General features: G+C 39.5%; 1 protein-coding gene and 1 long non-coding RNA gene across 5 annotated transcripts; one reads left to right on the top strand and one right to left on the bottom strand.

Moving 5' to 3' along the window:
- Window positions 1–12,878: 12,878 nt before the first annotated feature.
- LOC136239216 (KRAB-A domain-containing protein 2-like) lies at window positions 12,879–15,779 on the bottom strand. The gene is made up of 6 exons (XM_066029945.1): window positions 14,787–15,779; window positions 14,328–14,727; window positions 14,129–14,281; window positions 13,855–14,078; window positions 13,118–13,185; window positions 12,879–13,064 (listed from the first exon to the last, which is right to left on the bottom strand). The coding sequence occupies exons 1-4, from the start codon at window positions 14,919–14,921 to the stop codon at window positions 13,951–13,953; spliced, it is 816 nt and encodes a 271-aa protein (XP_065886017.1). The 5' UTR covers window positions 14,922–15,779; the 3' UTR covers window positions 12,879–13,064; window positions 13,118–13,185; window positions 13,855–13,950.
- Window positions 15,780–17,990: 2,211 nt separating this feature from the next.
- Window positions 17,991–19,043, top strand: LOC136238159 (uncharacterized). Of its 4 annotated transcripts, none has more exons than XR_010692796.1 (5): window positions 17,991–18,065; window positions 18,112–18,525; window positions 18,576–18,784; window positions 18,841–18,874; window positions 18,923–19,043. It is a non-coding gene; the product is annotated as an uncharacterized lncRNA (long non-coding RNA). The 4 variants fall into 4 exon arrangements; XR_010692797.1 differs by having other exon boundaries at window positions 18,051–18,065; window positions 18,117–18,525; XR_010692799.1 differs by lacking the exon at window positions 17,991–18,065 and having other exon boundaries at window positions 18,369–18,525; window positions 18,576–18,656; window positions 18,702–18,784.
- Window positions 19,044–19,571: the final 528 nt, after the last annotated feature.

The following is a 19,571-nucleotide window of genomic DNA, read 5'->3' as shown; positions in this document are numbered from 1 at the left end:
TATTGGGGTGACATAGGCATGCTTCCATTGTAATGGGACTTCACCAGATTCTAGTGATTGTTTGAAAATATGAGTTAGAATGGGAGATAATTCGGCAGCTGTGGCCTTCAGTACATACGGATGCAAGGAGTCAGGTCCTGGGGATTTGGATGTGTCACAGGTACTTAACAAGTTGTAGACTCCTTGTTCGGTAATCTCAAATGTAGGTAAAGATGGAAATAAGGATGGACCTTTGTCAGGAATGTTACTATTATCTTCGGATGTAAAGATAGACTGAAAGTGTTGATTGAGGGTGTCTGCTTTTTCCACAGGATTGGTTATGATATGACCATTTATAGGATTTATTAATGTACTAATACCATTGTTTTCTTGTTTTCGTGACTTGATGTAGTGCCATAAAGACTTTTTGTTACTGTCTGGTGATGAAGTTAGGTTTGTCAGGTAGGATTTGTGTTGGTACTTTAGTTTATGATCTATCTCTTTTTGTAATGATTTATATTCATTCCAGTCACTATCTCGACAATAACGCTTTGCTCTTCTATAAACTCTTTGCTTTTTACGTATGAGTCGTTTTAAAGCAGAAGACAGCCAGGGAAGGTGAATTCTTGTACTTAATTTCTTGGTAGGAGTATGAGTGTTTATTATTTCTTGTAAATTTTGTAAGAAGAAGGACCAATTTTCATCTAAGCTTTGGGGTGATGCTTGATTTATTTCAAAGTAATCATGTGACAAGTCTGATAATTCCTCTCTTATTTTTCCCAGTCAGCTAGCTTGTAAAGGTAAACAGTTCTGGGATGTTGTTTGATTACACGTTTAGGAATCTTGATGGATACTAAAACAACGTCGTGGTCACTCAAGCCTGGAAGTGGTTCACATGATATCACAGAATTAGGATTAGTAGTAAAGCATAAGTCTAAAACATTTTGAGCTCTTGTAGGGAAGGTGACTAACTGAGACAGTTGGTAGTTGTGTGATAAGTCAATAAGTTTTTCACGAAAGTGACATGATACATAGGAATTTATTAGTGTACTGTTTTCCCAGTCAATACCTGGACAATTAAAGTCACCTCCAAGAATGATTTGAGTGTGGGGATACTTTTGTTTAATCGTGTCTATGGAAGACTGCAAGTTGTCAAGTATTGTATCACTTGAGTGAGGAGGACAGTAAAAGGAGCCAACGATAAAGTCATTGTTCTTGTCAAGATGAACGTGAGCCCACACTATTTCAATAGTTGAATTGTCATTAATTTGTGTACATGGTATAGAGCTCTTTATGGAAATAAACACACCACCACCAGAAGTGTTTCTGTCTTTTCTGTATGTTTGATAATTATTTGGGAAAACCTCAGAGTTTAGAATAGATTCATTCAAATGTGATTCTGTCCCTATAATGATGTCAATTGCATAGGTAACCAGAAAAACTTCAAGTTGGGTTCGTTTGTTAGTAACACTACAGAAATTTACAATAGACAGTTTCAAATCACTTAATACATTTTTTGAGTTTGGGTTATTAGTGGAGTTATTAAATACCTGTGAATTTGAGTCAGGATTTGAGTTAGTTATAGTGGAAACAGGGAGTCAGGATGACTCCATGCTTGTGGCAGATGTATTATTAAGTGGCTGTGCTGATACAGTTACATACTCTAATTTGTTACCATCTGTACTCACTTTGCAGTGAAGCTTGTTGTTGAGGTATAAGGAATCATTTCTTATTTTGATGTATCTCCGTTCGGTACCATTGTCAATTAGGGATCTCCTTTCCTTCAATAATAAGCGTTCCTTTTGACGTTCCTGGGGAGTTAAATCAGGTTTTATGTAGATTGGAGCTTCAAGCTTAGACTTAGAACTTAGGATGTCAATTGCTGTGTTTGAACGAAGGAACTTCACCAGAAGGGGTCTGGGACGCTCACTCTTTTGGTCATACTTGCCGAGACGATACAAATCTTTTATATCACTAGGTTCAATGTCAATATCAGTTGCAGACAGAGCCTCCATCACGTTTTCCATGTCCTTTTTCATTCGGAGTTGTCTGTTGGTATTTTGGGGATTTTCTGCTACACCATACACAACGATGTTGAATTTCCTATCAATGTTGGTGGCATTTTGATAGACAGTGTTTGAAACTTTGTCAACAACTGGAGCACGAACAGTTTGAGTAGAAGTCTGCTGTGGTTGATTAACAAGGTCTAGTTTGCGTTTAAGATCATTTAGAGAAGTTTGAAGTGTAGTAATGGTCGACATTAAGCTGTCTATTTCTGCCTTCTGCGCTTGGATCTCACAGTATAGACAAAAGAACGTGTGTTCTTCGCCAGCATCTCTTAATGTCGCGAAGTTCGTTGCTGATAACCCAGTGCATCTACGATGTACCCACGCGTCACAGTAGCCTTCACAATAGATTGCATCATCACCTTTCCAGTGCTTTGTAGCTTCTTTAATTACTTCATCACATATTGGGCAAGTACTGTTTCTTTTGGATTTCTTCTCGCGCTGGTTTGAGCTGTCTTTAGATCTCGGTCGTTTCAACGGCAGTAAACCTGGACTGGGAGTTGAAATTACGTTCAACGACATTTCTGTTCACGAAGGGGAAGGAAAGCACAACTTTTCTTCAGGAATATCTTCTTGGCAGCTTACTTTCAAGGAGACGACAAAAGTAGCCATGGCTTGAGTAAGTTCATAGTTCATAACACCAATCGTGCTGAGTGCAATCAACTCCCTAAACACAAACTCCAGGGATAGAATGTAGGATCCCACAGTGTCTTCATGGAGACCTCTACCATCGCCATAATACTGTATGTCTGCAGATACTCTCTGAATAACGGAAATCGCTACGCTCAAGTCAGCCATTAGCAACGGGATCACGAGGACAGTGGATTAACAAATCGCTTCACGCTAATTACGTCAGTCACGTTTGTCGATCACGGGACACCACGCGATGTACCGTAGTCAGTACAACAACGCACCCTCCAATTTATGTTTAATATATTAGTGTATTATTGGCGTAAATCACTTCTCATACCTGCCTTGTAACATGCCATTGAACAGTCCTTCACCACTTCACTCACGCCATTTCAACCATGAATCACGTGCGCAATTTTATTTATTTTTATTTATTTTCCAAAAATGTGCAGCCTCAGTTTGAGGATTAACGCAATTGATCACGTGATGCAATAGATATGATTTGCAATGGTTCAGCATTAATGTGACCGATGTGACCCTCAAGAGTAGTACAGCCAGTGGGCAAGTAGCTATCGGAGAGTTCCAGGGCTGTAAGATTTGGTGTGATTTTTAATTCTTCCTCTGAAAGGGGGGTTCGTCCGAACCATCCGACCCGAGGGGTCCGCAACAAGCTTGAAATCTTGTCGGCCGTCTCTGAAATCTCTCCTTATATTTTGGAGAAATCTTGAAATCTGAAATCTCGCCCAGTAAAAATACCTGATATTTTAGGATATTTCCGGATACCAAATGCAATATAGCAATGTGTTTTCACGTGGTACTGCAGGTGCGAGCCGAGGTGTGACCACGCGGTACGAAGATAAACATCTACTTGAGGCTCGATTTGAGGGTTTTTCACTGGAAGTTAAATTAACTCCGTAACGAGCTGCTTTGCTATTAAATAGCTCTAGTTTCGCCGGATTCATGCTGTATTATTATTATTATTATTATTAATTAGCAAAGCCCACCAGGGGCAACACGCTAATGTGCATTACAAATCACAAATTGTTTAGCTTATCTATAATGTTCTTAAAAGTGTCAAGGTTAATTGTGTTAATGTTGTCAATTTTCAAGTTATTCCAATCAATAATTGTTCTTGGCAGAAAAGAATACTTATATAAATCAATTCTGGATTGCAGCTGTGCAAATTTGAGGGGATTATTGGCACGAGTATATGATACAGGGGTTGGCTGGGGTAAACAATGGTTTGGTAGCACCAGTAAGTTTTTTACAATCTTGAATAATAATATAAGTCTAGCATTTCTTCTCCTACTTTTTATTCGGAGGCCGAGTGTTACTGCTCGAACTCTCTGCTGCCAGGTTGCCATTCCTCGTGCCATTCTGATTTCTTTTCTAGCCTCATCAACAGCAACATCAAGTACTGCATTGAAATCTTTACTGTTTGCAACTCTGTACATCTCAGCATCAACTGGCGTCAACAACATTATAATGGAAGCGGCGCACTGCATGACACACTCTGGTAGATTGGGCTGGGGTTCTAGCTACAGCACATATATTTTCTTGGGATATTGGGGTAGTAGCTATATTGAATATTATGTTGTTTTTTTTGTCGAGGTTTTTGTGTATAGCCTTGCATGCTGCTTAATTTGATGGTAACCCACCTTGTAACATACTAATTATCTACCCGTTACTTCCGTCTTGTCCGCGTTGTAGAATAAGTTGCTTTGCGGGTATAGGCGTTGTATCCGCGTAGTGGCCGGAGGAAGCCATTAGGCGGGCACCGCACGGTTTTACACCCGTATACAGTCCGCCAAGTGAAATGATTCGCGGACAGCGTCCATTCCGTATACAGTGCTAGTATCTCCTGTGTCATTACATAGATTATAGGTGACCGGATTTGCAAAAAGGTACCTTTTTCACATACAAAATTTGACCCATTTTTTGAACTTTGAAGTTTCATAACTTTTGTATCTTTGCATACATTTGTGTGAACTTTTCCATGAGTGCAGCTAAAGTATCTGGCTACAGTTTGACACTAAGTACAAGTTAATCAGTATAAGAAGTCAAGTGTTACATCATTTTGTTTGCTGACATGTAAAATGTGTGGAAAAGGTACCTTTTCGCAAATCCGGTCATCATGGCAAATCAGCATGTGTGTCAAAAATTATAGTTGGACTAGCTAGCATAACTCTGATGTATACATGACAAATTATAAGAGCAAATTAAGTTTGGTATAGCTAGTCAATACTGGGAATGTATATCACTTTAGTCTAAGGCATTATACCAGTAAAATATGGGAAGGGTACTGACATTAGCTCTAGAATTTGCATAGCATTCCACAGGGATGGTAAACTGTAATAATACTGTTATGGTATGTTTAGGGAGTCTGGGGGCATGCCCCCCATAGAAGAATTTTGAAAAATTGGTGCTACAAGATTGAATCTAGTGGCACTTTTTACAAAAAGTATTGTTTCAGGTACAACATACATACAATGAATCCTTCCACTACACTGTATATGATGTATAGCTGCCAGTTTGGAAACCATGACGATATTATATCTTGTGATACACTCATGACATCACACAAGGTAATTATTGGAGGAGCTCTGCCCTCTCATCTGAAAGTTGGGAGGTTCCAGCTCCTCTGGCCCCCACCTTCTGCCACCACTGTTGCAAAGTTTCAGTAGCAAAAAATTTTATTGCTGGCATCTGATCTAGTATAGCAGAAATAAAACTGATACAGTTGTTCATAGAACAGTATGTGCTGTAATTCAAATAGGTATATGTTAAAGGAAGGAGCCTCAAATTTATTAAACGATCTTTGTGTAATTATTGTACAACATTGGATTCTTTCCAAGTTGAATATAGAAGATGATTGGTTTGGTACAACCAGGGCCGCCCAGAGAAATTAAGGGGCCCAGGGCAAAGAGTTAAAGTGGGGCCCTTCACCCAAGCTGTAAGTTGAAGACCAAAAAAAAAAGAAAAAAAGGTCACAACCTGCTGACAATGACAATAACTACCCATCATATCTCCTTATCTATCAGCCTGCTACACTGCTCCTCTGAAGAATACTGTGACTGCTCTATTAGAGTATTTAGATCTGACTGTTCTATTAGAGTATATCGATCTTTTAAACAGGTATTCAGGGGGCCCTTCATGGGGCCTCCTGGGGCCCCTTTCAGGCTGGGGCCCCGGGCAAAATGCCCCAGTTGCCCCCCCCTGTGGGCGGCCCTGGGTACAACAAATTAGTCCTAGTATTTTGCAGTGATGTCTTTGTGATGAAACTTATAGGTATTCAGATAAAATAGATTTTTTAATGAGAATTGACATAGAATAATTTCTGGTTAAACCAAACCGATGGACTTTCTGAACAATTATAAATTTGTTAGTTTTTTGAGTAGGGCTGAAACAAATACTTGAGTACTCGTTAAGGACTTTGGTACTTGGATAGTAAAATTGGTACTCAAGTACTCGTTAAGATCACATGACCCATACCACATTATGTATTTTTGTCATCGGCGAGTGACACAATGAAGATTTATGAAGTTTGATTTGCATAATTTCTTGTCAGGAATACTGACATCAGTACTTTAATACAGTGTGTGCATTGTTGTTACTTGAAAATGCTGAAACAGTTTAAAGTCAGTATAAAATGTGTCAAATGGGTATGACTACAAGTAGCTAGTATTTGTGAGTACTTGAATACTAAAAAAACCATGATAGTTTCAGCCCTACTTTTGCTAAGTATTTTGATTTAGTTAGTAATATGAATTTGGACAATAGTTATTTACACAATTTTAATTGCCTGGTTATATAGTGCAATACACAAATGGTTCATCAGTCATCACTATGGCAACATGTTATCACATCCACCCTGTGGTCTATGCAGTCACTCCTACTGATCAATAGGGGTATTCTGTATTCTGAGCCTGTCTTTTCTTGTACAATTCAGCTATAAAGCAACCAGGCACATGCCCTGCAGCTGGCCAAATTATAGCTCAGCCTTTAGGCCATGCTTTTAAACTTTAAAGTTGGTAACCAGTGTAAGAAAACTATTCTGAGTCATCTATCTAGTTGGTAAAAAAATATAAATCTTCCTGCAATGCTTTTTTGAGTATTGGAGGATGATAAATTAAGTTTATGTCAGATTACCTAGTATGTTAGCCTTATTTTTAGAAAGGAGATCACTGATTATTCCCCATAACAAATATATAATGTATTACCCATATAGCACCTATGGATTTTTAAAAAGGTAGCAGACTGTAACCATCTATTTATAGACCAATAAGTTGCATATCTCAAGTCATTAAACTTGTAGAGTAAATAATTACGGAACAAATGTGGAAATTTCTTAACCATCACAAGGTACCCTAACCAGCATGGATTTGTGAAACACAAATCACCTTTTACCAACTTGCTAGAATGTCACAACAAATGGTCAGCCACTCTTGGTTCTGGGACATTGCCTATATTTAAGGCTTTTTCTGTCCCACATTTACAATTGATCAGCAAACTATACAATCTTATCATCAGTAGACATGATCATGAGTATATAAATGGTACTGTACCAGTCAGTATCTCAAGATTGAGATGCCAGGTAGAATTTACAGTAGACAGGTAATAGCTAGCTAGTAGTCAGCTATATACGCAGTAGTGATCAACAAAGGTTTGTATAGTTAGCACTTAGGTGGCTCAGTAGTGATGGTGTATGCAAATTGAAGCCAGGTAAATATTGAACATATGGTACAAGCAAGCAACATGAATCCAACACAGCCATTTGCATTATGGTGGGGCTTGCTAAGGTATGGTTTATAGCAGCTATACAGTTAAAATTCCACTGAGCTTGGGATGCAAACAAAGCTGCATGTAAGAGTTTTGCAGTTAAAGTAATCTAAATTGATATACAATTGCTATACACCCTGCAATTTAAATCTATACGCATGTTGCAACATTTTATCTTCACCAAAGAAAGGAAGTGTCCCTATATATCAAAGATTTTCTGGTCTACTCTATCTCATTCATACTTCGCATTTTTCTAGAATGTCTCCTTTAGAGAGAAATAATGAATGGCTATTTTAGTTAGTTACACCAAGAGTTTATCATATTATGTATGCATGGGCGATTGGAAAGTGTCTAACTGGAATACATCCAACAAAACCAATGCTGCAAGTACCACCTTAAGCTTCTCCTAGAACAAAAAGCTTGACTGGCTTTAACAATCACATACTCAATGTCATCACTTGTGACCTCTATCATCAGTAGGAGGATATACACATGCACAATCCTACCTAAACTTGTTATAGCAGTGATTTTGTACAGGATGTACACACTCTCCTTCATAAAAAAAACATTATGAACTCCTAATTGGCTATGCTGATAAAAAACTCTATACACATTATACAGCATATATTCTAGTAGGCCACATGACTGTTCTATTAAAGAGTATTTTCCTTTGGTGGCTAAACCCCTTTAAAACAGAGGGCTCTTTCTGTGTGCTGATGTCTCAACATAACATAAATATATACAACCACCAAAACTTACCAATTGTGATAGTATAAATACGATGTCATGCAGCATTGTATATAATATAGGCCAGTCTCAAGGCTTCAATATAGTAAAGCTCAATGAGAAGTATATTAATATCCATTGCATGCGATTATTACCAAATGGGATAAGATTCCAGTCAAGATTGCATGTACATATATATCTGTATGCATGCAGGGATGAATCTAGACAAGGTTTGCTAATGACCACACATGCATACATCAATGAAATAAATCTAATTGAGTAGTCATCACAATCGATTTTGGTGTCTTGCTGTACTTACAGCTATAAATTATGATATGGTAGATCAGCTTGTCCTTTATTAAGGATTCTGACCTACTTGGGTTTAACTTCCATTCTCAGTGGCCTGGTATAACTACCTATCCTCCTACTTTTTTACTTTGATGTGGGCTTCAGTGGGATAGAAATACATATTATCCGTATTTTATTTGACATACCGTACGCAAGGAAATTTTGACATAAAAGAATCGGTTTAATTAATTCATCAAATTTAAATGTCAAATGTTTACAAGTGCCTTTAAAAGTACAGGTTTTGTCTACGATTTCTTGAATTTTGTCAACATTTTATTCGTCAAATCTGCTGAAGTGTGAATTTGTCAAAATTTTCATGTCTAAATTTCCTTACGTATGGTATGTTAGTCTGGCATAGCCAGACCCTCGCATATGCCATGTATGGTGTATCAAGAAGAGGTTCCAAGAAACCCCTCTTTGGAAGTCTTAAAGCTAGGACACTCAAAAGTACTTGTATAACTAGTGTAATACTTCACCTACCTCAGCACTTCTATTGTTCATAAGCGCCTCTCAAAATAATTATCTATGAGATTGTTTTAGCTTGGTAAAATTGCTGAGTGATATGTTGCCACAACTATAGCCCCTACAACTACTTGAGGTTGATATCTAGACTCAGGTATGAACCGCCACGCTGAAATAATATAAATCCAGACTTCGCGAGGGCTTCGTATGGAATTAACCCCTTTAAAAGTCCGGATTCACCACTGCTTGACCTGTTGATAGTTTCCCGTTCGATCCCTCATAGTAATCTTGACCTACCAGTCGATATTTTGTGCTCGACTCCGGGGTCACTTTCCAGCTGGATCACGTGCGTCGATCACAAAAGTCGCACCCTCCTGAAGGGGAAATCCTTTTTAATTACAATTACGAATGGCAACAACGTTTTATATACAATTGGCACATTCAACTCGTTCGAACCAATAGAGCCTTACCACCAATTCAACAAAATTTGGTAATTGGAATTACCGAGCAATTAGCTACAAATCCAAAGTCCCAAATTAACCAAAGGGTCCAATATTCAGCTAAAGTGTTGGCGGAAATATACACGCATCCTGCAGCACCTTATGCTTGGAAATGGGTCCATTTTTCTTCTACTCAAGCATTACTCTAAATATTTTCTCATGGCACATTGGTTATACACAATAGTTGAAGGGTCTTGACCATTCACTAATGCAGTGCAATATGCTACTGCAAATACTCTACAATCATTAAAACCAGCCTGTTTGTTGACACTTGAATAAATCTTGATCTTTAAATTGTTTTTGAAGTTTTTATTAAGTGTGCTAATTGCATTTTTGTTCCATGACTTAAACTTGAGTGCAAAGAGTCATACACTATTACATCATCATCATCATTTCAGTCGATAACATTGTTGACACTGTAATCCAATGGTTCCCATTGACATGCAATATCTGAACACTTCCACTTGAGAGAGTATTCCCTTTCAGTGTCATTTTTAAGGTGTCTGCTAATTCATTTATATTTGGAAACTGCTGTTTCGTAGTACCTGTACTGCTGTTAAATGAGTCCCCCAAAGCCACTCTCCAGTCAAGATGACACGTCTGTCACTCTGACAAAGATATACTTCCTATCTTTACCCAGAAATCTTTGCCATATCTAACAGAATTGTCTTGCAAATTAGTCAAGTCAATAACAGGACTTGTACTGGTGACAACAGAACCAGTACTCACTAATGTACTAGCAACGACTGAGGGGTGCAAACTGAGGTACAGCTGATGTACCATTACAACAGATGGGGTACCAGTTACAACAGAAGGGGTACCAGCTACAACTGAGGGGGTACCAACTGAGGTACCAGCTACTGCAGAGGGGGTACCAGTACAACCAAGGTACCAGATACAACAGAAGGGGTACCAATTACAACTGAGGGGGTACTAACTGAGGTACCAGCTACTACAGAGGATGTACCAATCGAGGTACCAGATACAACAGAAGGGGTACCAATTACAACTGAGGGGGTACTAACTGAGGTACCAGCTACTACAGAGGACGTACCAACCGAGGTACCAGATACAACAGAAGGGGTACCATTTACAACTGTAGGGGTACCGACTGAGATACTAGATACAACTGTGACAGAAGGGGTACCAATTACAACTGTGGGGGTACCAACCGAGGTACATGCATAGCCGGCTGGGCGAGATTTCAGATTTCAAGATTTCTCCAAAATATAAGGTAGCTACAGGCTCCCACAATGATGTATCCATAGGGCTAAAACCAGATTCAGAATTATAGCCCATGCGCGTTATAGCTTGAGGCCTGCACTCACTACTGTCCACTTCAATTACCAGTCAGGTACTGGAAGGTGAACATTGGAGGCAAAACCTGTACGAGGTGCTTATCACGAGCCTGGACACATAGAGGCCAATGAACGACTGATAACTGAGAAAAATCGGGAGTATCGATGCTTTGGACTTTAGGTATTAATGGTGAAACGCCTGGGCACTTGAAAGCAGGCGACCACTGTGTCTCGGTGCTGGAAACACTTTGCACACATAGGCGGCGGAAAGGGGGGGGCTAGGGGGCTAAAGCCCCCCTTCGGTCTGCTGAGGGGGGGCTAAGCCCCCCCTCAGAATGATATCACACCGAAATTATCTTTCTTGAAGACCGTGATAAAGATCGAGATACTCTAATAGAGCAGTCACTCTAATAAAGTAGTCAGTGTGTAGCGAGCTATGTAAGGATTTTTATGTAGTTTATCAGCTAGAAATGGTAGCTGGTGAGGTGGAAAACTCTTGTCAGTTGGTTGTGACCTTTTTTTTTTTTTTTTTTTTTTTGGTCTCACCTTACCAAACTATAGAAATAAGTCTGGGTCAGCCCAGCGGAGCCCCCCCTCATATCAACTACTTCCTCCGCCGCTGTTTGCACATGATGCATCAGCTAGCATGAGACCCCTCCTCGCCACAGATTATACCCCAGCACTCGTGTTTAGTGGCAAGTACCGCGGGTGCGGTTACCATTAGCTGCAAGAGTACCAGACCTGCAGTTCTGTGGCACAATATACCTATATCAACTTTTTAAGCTAGCCCCACCCCCGGAATCCCGATACACCTACTGGGGATTTGACCATCTACATCCTGGGGCTTTTTGCCAAAGACTTAAATACAGATCAGCTCACTATTTTTTTGTTCTAGTGAGGGTACGGAGAGTATACTATCTAACAGGATATCTCGTCGGATGTGTCAGTCACTCTGAGGATAGCTACATGTTAGCCGCTAGCTCAGTACGTCGGTAACGAAGAGACGGTTGTTTCTTCCGTTTATCGTCCAATACTTGAACACAATACAGTAGCAGAATGATAGGTACCACACGAGGTCTAAAGATTGTTCTGGAATTATTTTAACAGATGCGCACCTTTTAACTGGTGGAGGCGTGCGCACAACAAATCATCTTTGATCATCAAAATCACGTGCGGTTTCTTTTTGACGGAAGTGATTGGATACTGACGCTAAGCAGTCTAACGCAGCCGGATTGTTGAAGAAAACTAGGGTTAAACATGGCGCAACATTGGCGCTACTCAATACCAATGACTGCGACGATACTTTCATGGAATTTGGGGGGTTTTCGGGTGCTTGGCAGCTGAGACGTAATGGCGCTTGACTGAGCAGATCTAGATGTGAAAAATACCATCGTATCAAACACCTCAGATTGTTTTCGCCAATCGATACGGTGAAATACGTATTGTTTTTAATAACTGTGTTAGGCGCAATCTGTGAATTTGCGCAGTAAAATGCGCAACAATTTATAAATTGTTGCGCAATTTGTGAACTACCGTAAGAGCTGCGCATTTTATGAACTCTTTGGATTCTGGTCCATTCAGTGTACCGCCGTTACGTTCTTGGCTGATCAAGTGCGTATTATGGCTGCTTTCAGAGAGGTGTAATAACATAGATAATATATACGTAAGGTATAGCTATATTATCTATGGTAATAAGCCCCACAGATTGGGAAGTTTACTGCTCTGCCTACAGATTGGTGGATTGCAAATGCTACCAATAATTATCGGTTTACGCCTGGTTATTAATGATTCTAATGGTCTAATGTGATCCAATTTTTTCATTTTCTTTTGTATTAAGCCCCTTGATAGCTATATGTTTACTACAAGGAACATGGGTCAAGACGGTTCCGCTTTCTCTGTATTGACTATATATCTCTCCCTCCAAGGTTCCTTTGCGTACTCTGCAGTTGGATTGGATAAGGTACATTCTGTCTGATCAAGTTCCTGCATGGAGCACACATCCAACACCACGCCTCTGATGTACTAGCTAGAACACAATATTTATATTCAGTATAGATCTAATTGATTTTATAATATTCAAATTTAGCTTATGACAAAGTTACAATTTTAACTTGGAATTAGCTCCAATACAGCAGTTAGCTATACACAAACACAGGCCCATTCTTTGAACAGCATGGCCCTACAAAGTTAAAACTGTTTTCGTCCAGTGAGATTGTCACTTCATGCCTTCTTAAGCACTGTCTGTGGTACCCCCATGAGCAACTATTGCACCTGACCTACAGAGTTCACACACATAAATACAAGATTCTTTAATGTAACTAGAGCTCACCAAGGGAGTTGTATCATCATCCACCAAACCAATCATTCCACAGGAATGGCAATAGTCATTCAATGGTTCTAAATAAACAAATATATATATATATATTTTCTCCACAGGATTATAAATATCACAAGGCATTGACTCCTATTGATGCACTATACTACGTAAATGCATGTGAACACCATATTATTGACCTGGATGTCAAACCAATGCATGCACATAAGTTTTGTCCACAATGTTTAACTTAGAGGCAGTTACCAAATGTGTCTCGCTGAGCATTTTTCTCAAAACCAAAGCCTGTCTAAGTTTAGCCTTACCTGTTAAGCACTTAAGAGCAGCGTTGTTGTATTAAAGAGCATGGCTGATAATCAAGGATAATGCTGTGAGCATGTCTGAAAGACAATGGAGTGCAATCTGCTTTTAAGCATTAAGCAGCACTGTCCATTACATATTCCTGCTCAGTCTTCTGATTTGATGGTTCAGTAGGATAATATTCTTGAACTTTCTTCACCATGTGCCTAAACCAATTGTGGTAAGAAAATGAACTACTAGAAATTTATACATTACACTAAAAAGAAACCATCAACCATGACTTCTACACAATCATCTTCCACAGGACTATATGGTATTTCCTCTACACATTTAATCCTTGCTTAACCTTTGTTTTAAACCTGAAAGAAGCATTTCCTCCAAATTACTTATGTAGGTAGAAACTTAGCTAAAGAACACACTTGTGTACAAGTTACCTGCAGCTGCTAGTAAATCCACACAGCCATGTCATTTCTTAGTCGATAAATGTCTCTAATCTTTGATGGGATTGGTTTGTTTGATAGAATACACTCTCATGGTGACATCATTAAGCTAGATGGTGGTGATGTACTTCTACTCAGTTGTTGTGGTGACATCCTTGAACTAGATGTTGGTGGAAACACAGTTGGTGGTAATTCATCAAATGGCAGTGACACATCATCTAGTTGAAAGCGCCACATGATTTTTTTACATCACTATTGAACCACTAACCATCTTTGATAAGATCAGTTAAATCCTCTTCCATTATACAATGGTCAACTCCTTCGGGAAGTTCAGCAAATAGGGTTAACCTTGGTGGCTGGCCAAACACCACTTCATATGGGCTTTGTTTTAAAGTGCGACACACTTGAACATTTAAATTATCTGCAAGGGCACATTACATATTAGTTGGGCTCATACTAGTACTTACATTGAATAAGTGGCAGCCAGTCAGTCCAAGGTACACAGTTGGAATCCTTGTGCTCACATTTAAATGCTTGCAACTGCATTTCTACAAGATGGTTGCCCTTTTCAATTAAACCTTGTGACTGTGAATGGCGAGGTCTACCATTGATTATTGTCACTTCTCCTGGCCACGACTTCAATATCTCTCTAATAACTTCATTAACAAATTCCCTTCCATTATATGACTGCAATATTTTGGGGAGCCCAAAATATGGGAAAACCTTGTGCACAAGCCCACTAGCTACTTCAATGGCACTCTTGTTTATCAGTGGCCATAGCACGTAAAACTTTGACCAGTGGTCCATGTAATGTGCAATGTAGCAATAAGAATCATCTGGCATGTGCCTCATATCTATCAAATCAATCTAAAATAAGCAAGAGTGAATAATCCTCTATGTAAATTATACTTTCTCCCACAACAAACCTGACAATGCGTTAAAAATCCTGATGAAATGATTGGCTTCAAAGGAGCAGTACAATTCTGTGGCTGCTTCAGCTGGCAAATATGGCATGTGCTACAAAAATATTGAGCTGCCTCCCTTGGAAAACCTTCATACATTCTTTGGACCTACAATAGTAACACAATTAGAAATTATGATAATTGTGGGCAAGTTTGTTATATACACATACTTAAGAATGCCGAGAAATATAATTAGACATACAAACAAAAGTGGGCAAAGTGTGAAATAGGTACTGCTATCAAATACTAAAGAAAATAAATGGCACCTCTCAGAATGTTGTAGTTAAAAACCATACAAATATGAGATGAAAATGAGTTTTGAATAGTCTTAGTGTATCAAACATCAATCCTGTATTTTTTTAAATCGTCAAAACCCATTTTTTGTCTGCCTGACTGTCTGTCTGACTTGTCACAACGTCAGAGGCCAAACCAAAGCAAGCAGTACATGGCCACCACAATAACAAACTCACGGATAAACCTTTCTGGTTCTGACAAGTGTCTGTTTTCTGTTATATTACATGATCATCTCCTTCATGCAGGGAAACCATAATAATAAGGTGTTAAATTTCTGTATAGACACTTTCCTTAGAAGAACAAGTCAAACAACTATTTGACATTTAAACTACTGACAGATACGATACATGTAGCTTCAATGATATAATGACATGACTGGACCAAACTCTTAAACAATCAGAACACATACATGCCACACTTCAGAGCCACACAATTATGTCCTTTAATTGCAGTCAGCTGCTGTTGAAAACAAAACAATGGGAACTGCACTCCTATGTACCTTTAAGTATTGAAATCAAGACACTCTAATAAAGCAGTCATAACCAAATGTGTATAACATAGCTATGCCATAACAAGAACAGTTAACACAATAGTGCAATCAGAAACAAGTTGATGTGCTACTTCTAAAAACCAAGCACCATGCAGCTAGCTAACTCATCTGGAATTAACCAACTATGTATTACTATTTTACTATTTTAACCAATTCGTTATATCCCTGATAGATATGCCAATATATGGCCAACATCCAAACCAAATTTTCAAACTCTTCTAAAGTTATGGCTGTGAATATAAGCACTTGTAGTCAGTATATATATTCACTGTTCAAATTGATTTCTTTGCTCAATTTTCTACTGTGTAGCACTATATTCCCAAAACTACTTCCACAATAGGCTAAAACATTAGTTGATCATCTCAGCAAAAGCCTGCATTGCACGCACGTAATGATTTCTTTTATTATCTCAGTATTATTTCCAACTCAGTACTCCAAGGAATGAGCTCGCATGTTTAGTTACAAAATTAAAGTAAGCGTGGCTTTAATATAATCATATAGGACCACCCCATCTTCACTATATTATGCAGTCTCAGTGACCATAAAACTTGGTGACACTTTAATAATATGACAGCATACACAATTCCCATACCTCTGCAAGCATTTTCTTGTAGCCTACATGCCCATTTTCCGTTGAGTGCACATGCTCTAATATATCATAAAACTTCTCAGTTGTTGCCACTATGTGATGATGACCAAAGACAGTTTTGTCATTATCATTCTGTAATATAGTTTTGTGGAGAGGCACAAAAAACCATCATTTCTTACTCTTTGCTTGGTTGGCAGACAGTAGGACATTTTCTAACTTCAACTCTGGATAGTTTAATAAAGCAAACTTCTTCGTTTTAATAACCCAGAATTTGAAGGAGTTTGAAACATCGCTTCTTTTAGTTCCATTCAAAACGTCTATGATTTTCTTAGCCTTCTCCTCTGATACTGTCTTCCTTGTAGTGGTGTGATCAAAATACTTCGTTCTGCAGAACTTTTCGAACAGCTCTCTGTGACCTTCTTTCGACATACTGACTAGCTAGCTAACTCGTTGAAGCTCACACCTCGCAAGCACTATAAGAACCACGAGGAGGTCTCGTGAACCACCAGGTGTGAAACGAAATTAGGTCTTAAATCGCGTGAACTACCAGGTGTGAAGCGATAGTAGGTCGTAAACGGAGGCGTAGCTAGGGGGGGGGCAAGGGGAGGCATTTGCCCCCCCCCCCATCACCGTAGTGGTTTTTTTTAAAAACCTCTGTCACAAGCTTACCAATATTAAACTGACACACAAATGGTTATAAATTATGTGCGCTACTACGCGGTACCACCAGGGGTTGCTAGTGAACGCGCACACACAACATTCAACTCGCTCGCGAATCCACCTCGGAATCCACCTCTGATTCCACCGAACGAAAATATTAGAGACACACTGCTATATTTAGCCTAGATTACTCACGTGATAGAGCATTTTCGAATCTAAAGAGTGACCCGCTCAAAGGACCTCGCTGCAGCAGGAGTCACAACTTACAAGTGACAAAGGAGACCAGATGACGCTAAGAACCTACTGCCTATGAGGTCATAAAGTGTTAGATGTACCAAGTTTATTTTCTCGAGTCGATCACACTAGATTTTTGTACGGCAGTGCTGCCAGTGTAGTCGGCCTATTCCAAGAGGGCGGTTCTTCAGAACCCCCTGGCTACGGGCCTGGATCAGTCACAAGCTTTCAAGTTCTGCTAGCAAGAAAGACCGATGGGATTTCGTGCAATACGTGGCCTTTGAATTTCGCCGAGTGAAGTGAGTGAACATGTCATCCTGTCAGCAGTGTGCTAGGACTGCAACACAAGCTGTGGCTAACATACAGTAACTTGTATTAGCACTAAAATATTAACGATATAGCTCTACAGGACTGTGGATGAATTTGTTGGAGTACAGTTGTGGCACGTGCGATGATGCTCGACGAATATACCTCCATTGAATCATTGATAAAAGATAAGCAATTAGTACTGAAGTAGTTACGTAGCTAGTTGTGTGAGCTGTAATAATACAACACCGTATGTTGGCTAGCCCACCATTGGGTCATTAGCCCCTTTTGCAATCATGAATGATTTTGAGCGTTTCGTGGGGGCATGCCTGCCCCATCATCACCTTCTGGCTAGCTACGCCCCTGGTCGTAAATTGCACACTCGATCGCACCGCACCGTGTCCTCATTGGAGCTGCGCAATTTATAAATTGTTGCGCATTTTATGAATTCACAAAATGCGCAGCGTAATTTATAAACTGCGCAAATTCACAGATTGCGCCTAACAACTGCTTTATATATTATAACAGACATTCCGTGTTGAGAGAACTACCGTTCTAGTCTGCTTTCTTCTGTTAGAACACTAAACTGTGTGATGGTATGTACTCTTTGGTAAGTATAGTTGTGTTTTGGTTGGTAAGCCATGGCTGTTTTGTAGTGTAGTCGCAGTTTATTGGACCGTGCCCTTAGTGGATGATTTCAACCCAATATCTGCTATGTTGCTGGGATGCAATCGTACCATGGGCTGTTTGGTTGTCGTAAGGATTTTAGTTACCTACTATTCAAATTCATGATAAGACTTGTTTTAGTGTAGCTTGATATAATTTAATGTGTTTCTCTGTGTACCAGTTGTCTAGCCAGCTTTCCAACAGTAGTTCAATGCTATCAAATTATTTTGCCTTTATCTTAGGATTTCCTACAAGATATTTTTTCCTTGCCACTACTTGCAATAAGCTGTCAAGTACTCAATAACTGAAACACCAGAGACTGTTAACAGAATCCTATGGCATTAAGCCAGTCTTTGGAAGCCAGATTGTTGCAAGCTGATCGTAGCAGTATGATGACCCCTCTGGCACGTGATGGCAGACATCAACCACAAAACTAACTCTTTACCTTATCCAGAAACTTCTAATGGATATTCCACTTTCTGCTAACGTCAAAGTCAACTTGTAAACAGTGGTAGCTGATGGACACGTGACTATGGTACGTGCTGATAGTGTGTAACTATTTTCTTTCCATTATGTATAGGCTTTTTCCAGGTGTTGTCGTGTTTGCAACAAAGAACTATTCACACAAGTAGTGTTCACATCTGGTACTTTGGCATGTGCTAGGTTAGTGTATAGTAATGTGCAGTTTGTGATACACTGTAATGTATGTTTTTCTTCAGGTTGAACTTGCTTTGCTTCGAACAGTTATTCAAGGTACATGTGTAGTGTGTAGCTGCGTCATCTTACTTTTGTTATTGACAGAACTGGAACGTTGGAATGCATGGAGCTAAGAATGTTGTGTAAAAGAATGAACAAGACATTTTTATTTTTATTGTGGAATTTTATGCATTTTAAATTATGCTCTCACGTGACAAAAACTGAATTCATTATCGGACACAGCGGCCTGCGCGTAGGATCCTGCGTGACCCTTTAGGCTCATTGGCGGACACCGGATAGGTGCTTACGGAGAATTAGGCGGTTTATTGATGGCACCGTACGAATTTCTTCGCGGGTGAGACGCGTACAAGTGGTCCCAAACGGGGTAATAACAGTAGTCCGCGTACGCCTACGCGGATAACCGCATCTCAACCGCCTGCTCCCACTACGCGATGTCTAATCCCCTTGGTACGTTGTCCGCAATCAAGGTGCGTTATTCCTGTGTGAAGCAATAGTCTACCACTATAGTCTTGCTGATGTGCTTTCTGTTGTACAACTCTATTGATTAATGTATAGACAGCTGAGTCTCAAGGTGAGTATACATCTCTCTTGTGCGCAATCGTACATCCTTTAGTTCTCTTAGAATTTCTGAGGCATCCTGATGCTCATCACTACTATTATCCACATCTGAATTACTGTCCGTCTCACGTACAGGTCTTGGTCTTTTCGTAGCTCGCGCTCAGCTCCATATAAT

Source organism: Dysidea avara, chromosome 11 (assembly GCF_963678975.1).
Source record: "Dysidea avara chromosome 11, odDysAvar1.4, whole genome shotgun sequence".
Taxonomy (NCBI): domain Eukaryota; kingdom Metazoa; phylum Porifera; class Demospongiae; order Dictyoceratida; family Dysideidae; genus Dysidea; species Dysidea avara.
This window is presented reverse-complemented; position numbering and strand designations above follow the sequence as displayed.

Excerpts from the sequence above, each read along its gene's own strand:
- LOC136239216 (XM_066029945.1), bottom strand. The coding sequence starts at position 14,921 with ATGTATGAAGGTTTTCCAAGGGAGGCAGCTCAATATTTTTGTAGCACA. Across the intron at positions 14,282-14,327 it reads CTGGCTGCCACTTATTCAAT|ATAATTTAAATGTTCAAGTG; the intron begins GTAAGTACTAGT and ends GTGCCCTTGCAG. Across the intron at positions 14,079-14,128 it reads AACTGATCTTATCAAAGATG|ATGATGTGTCACTGCCATTT; the intron begins GTTAGTGGTTCA and ends GCTTTCAACTAG.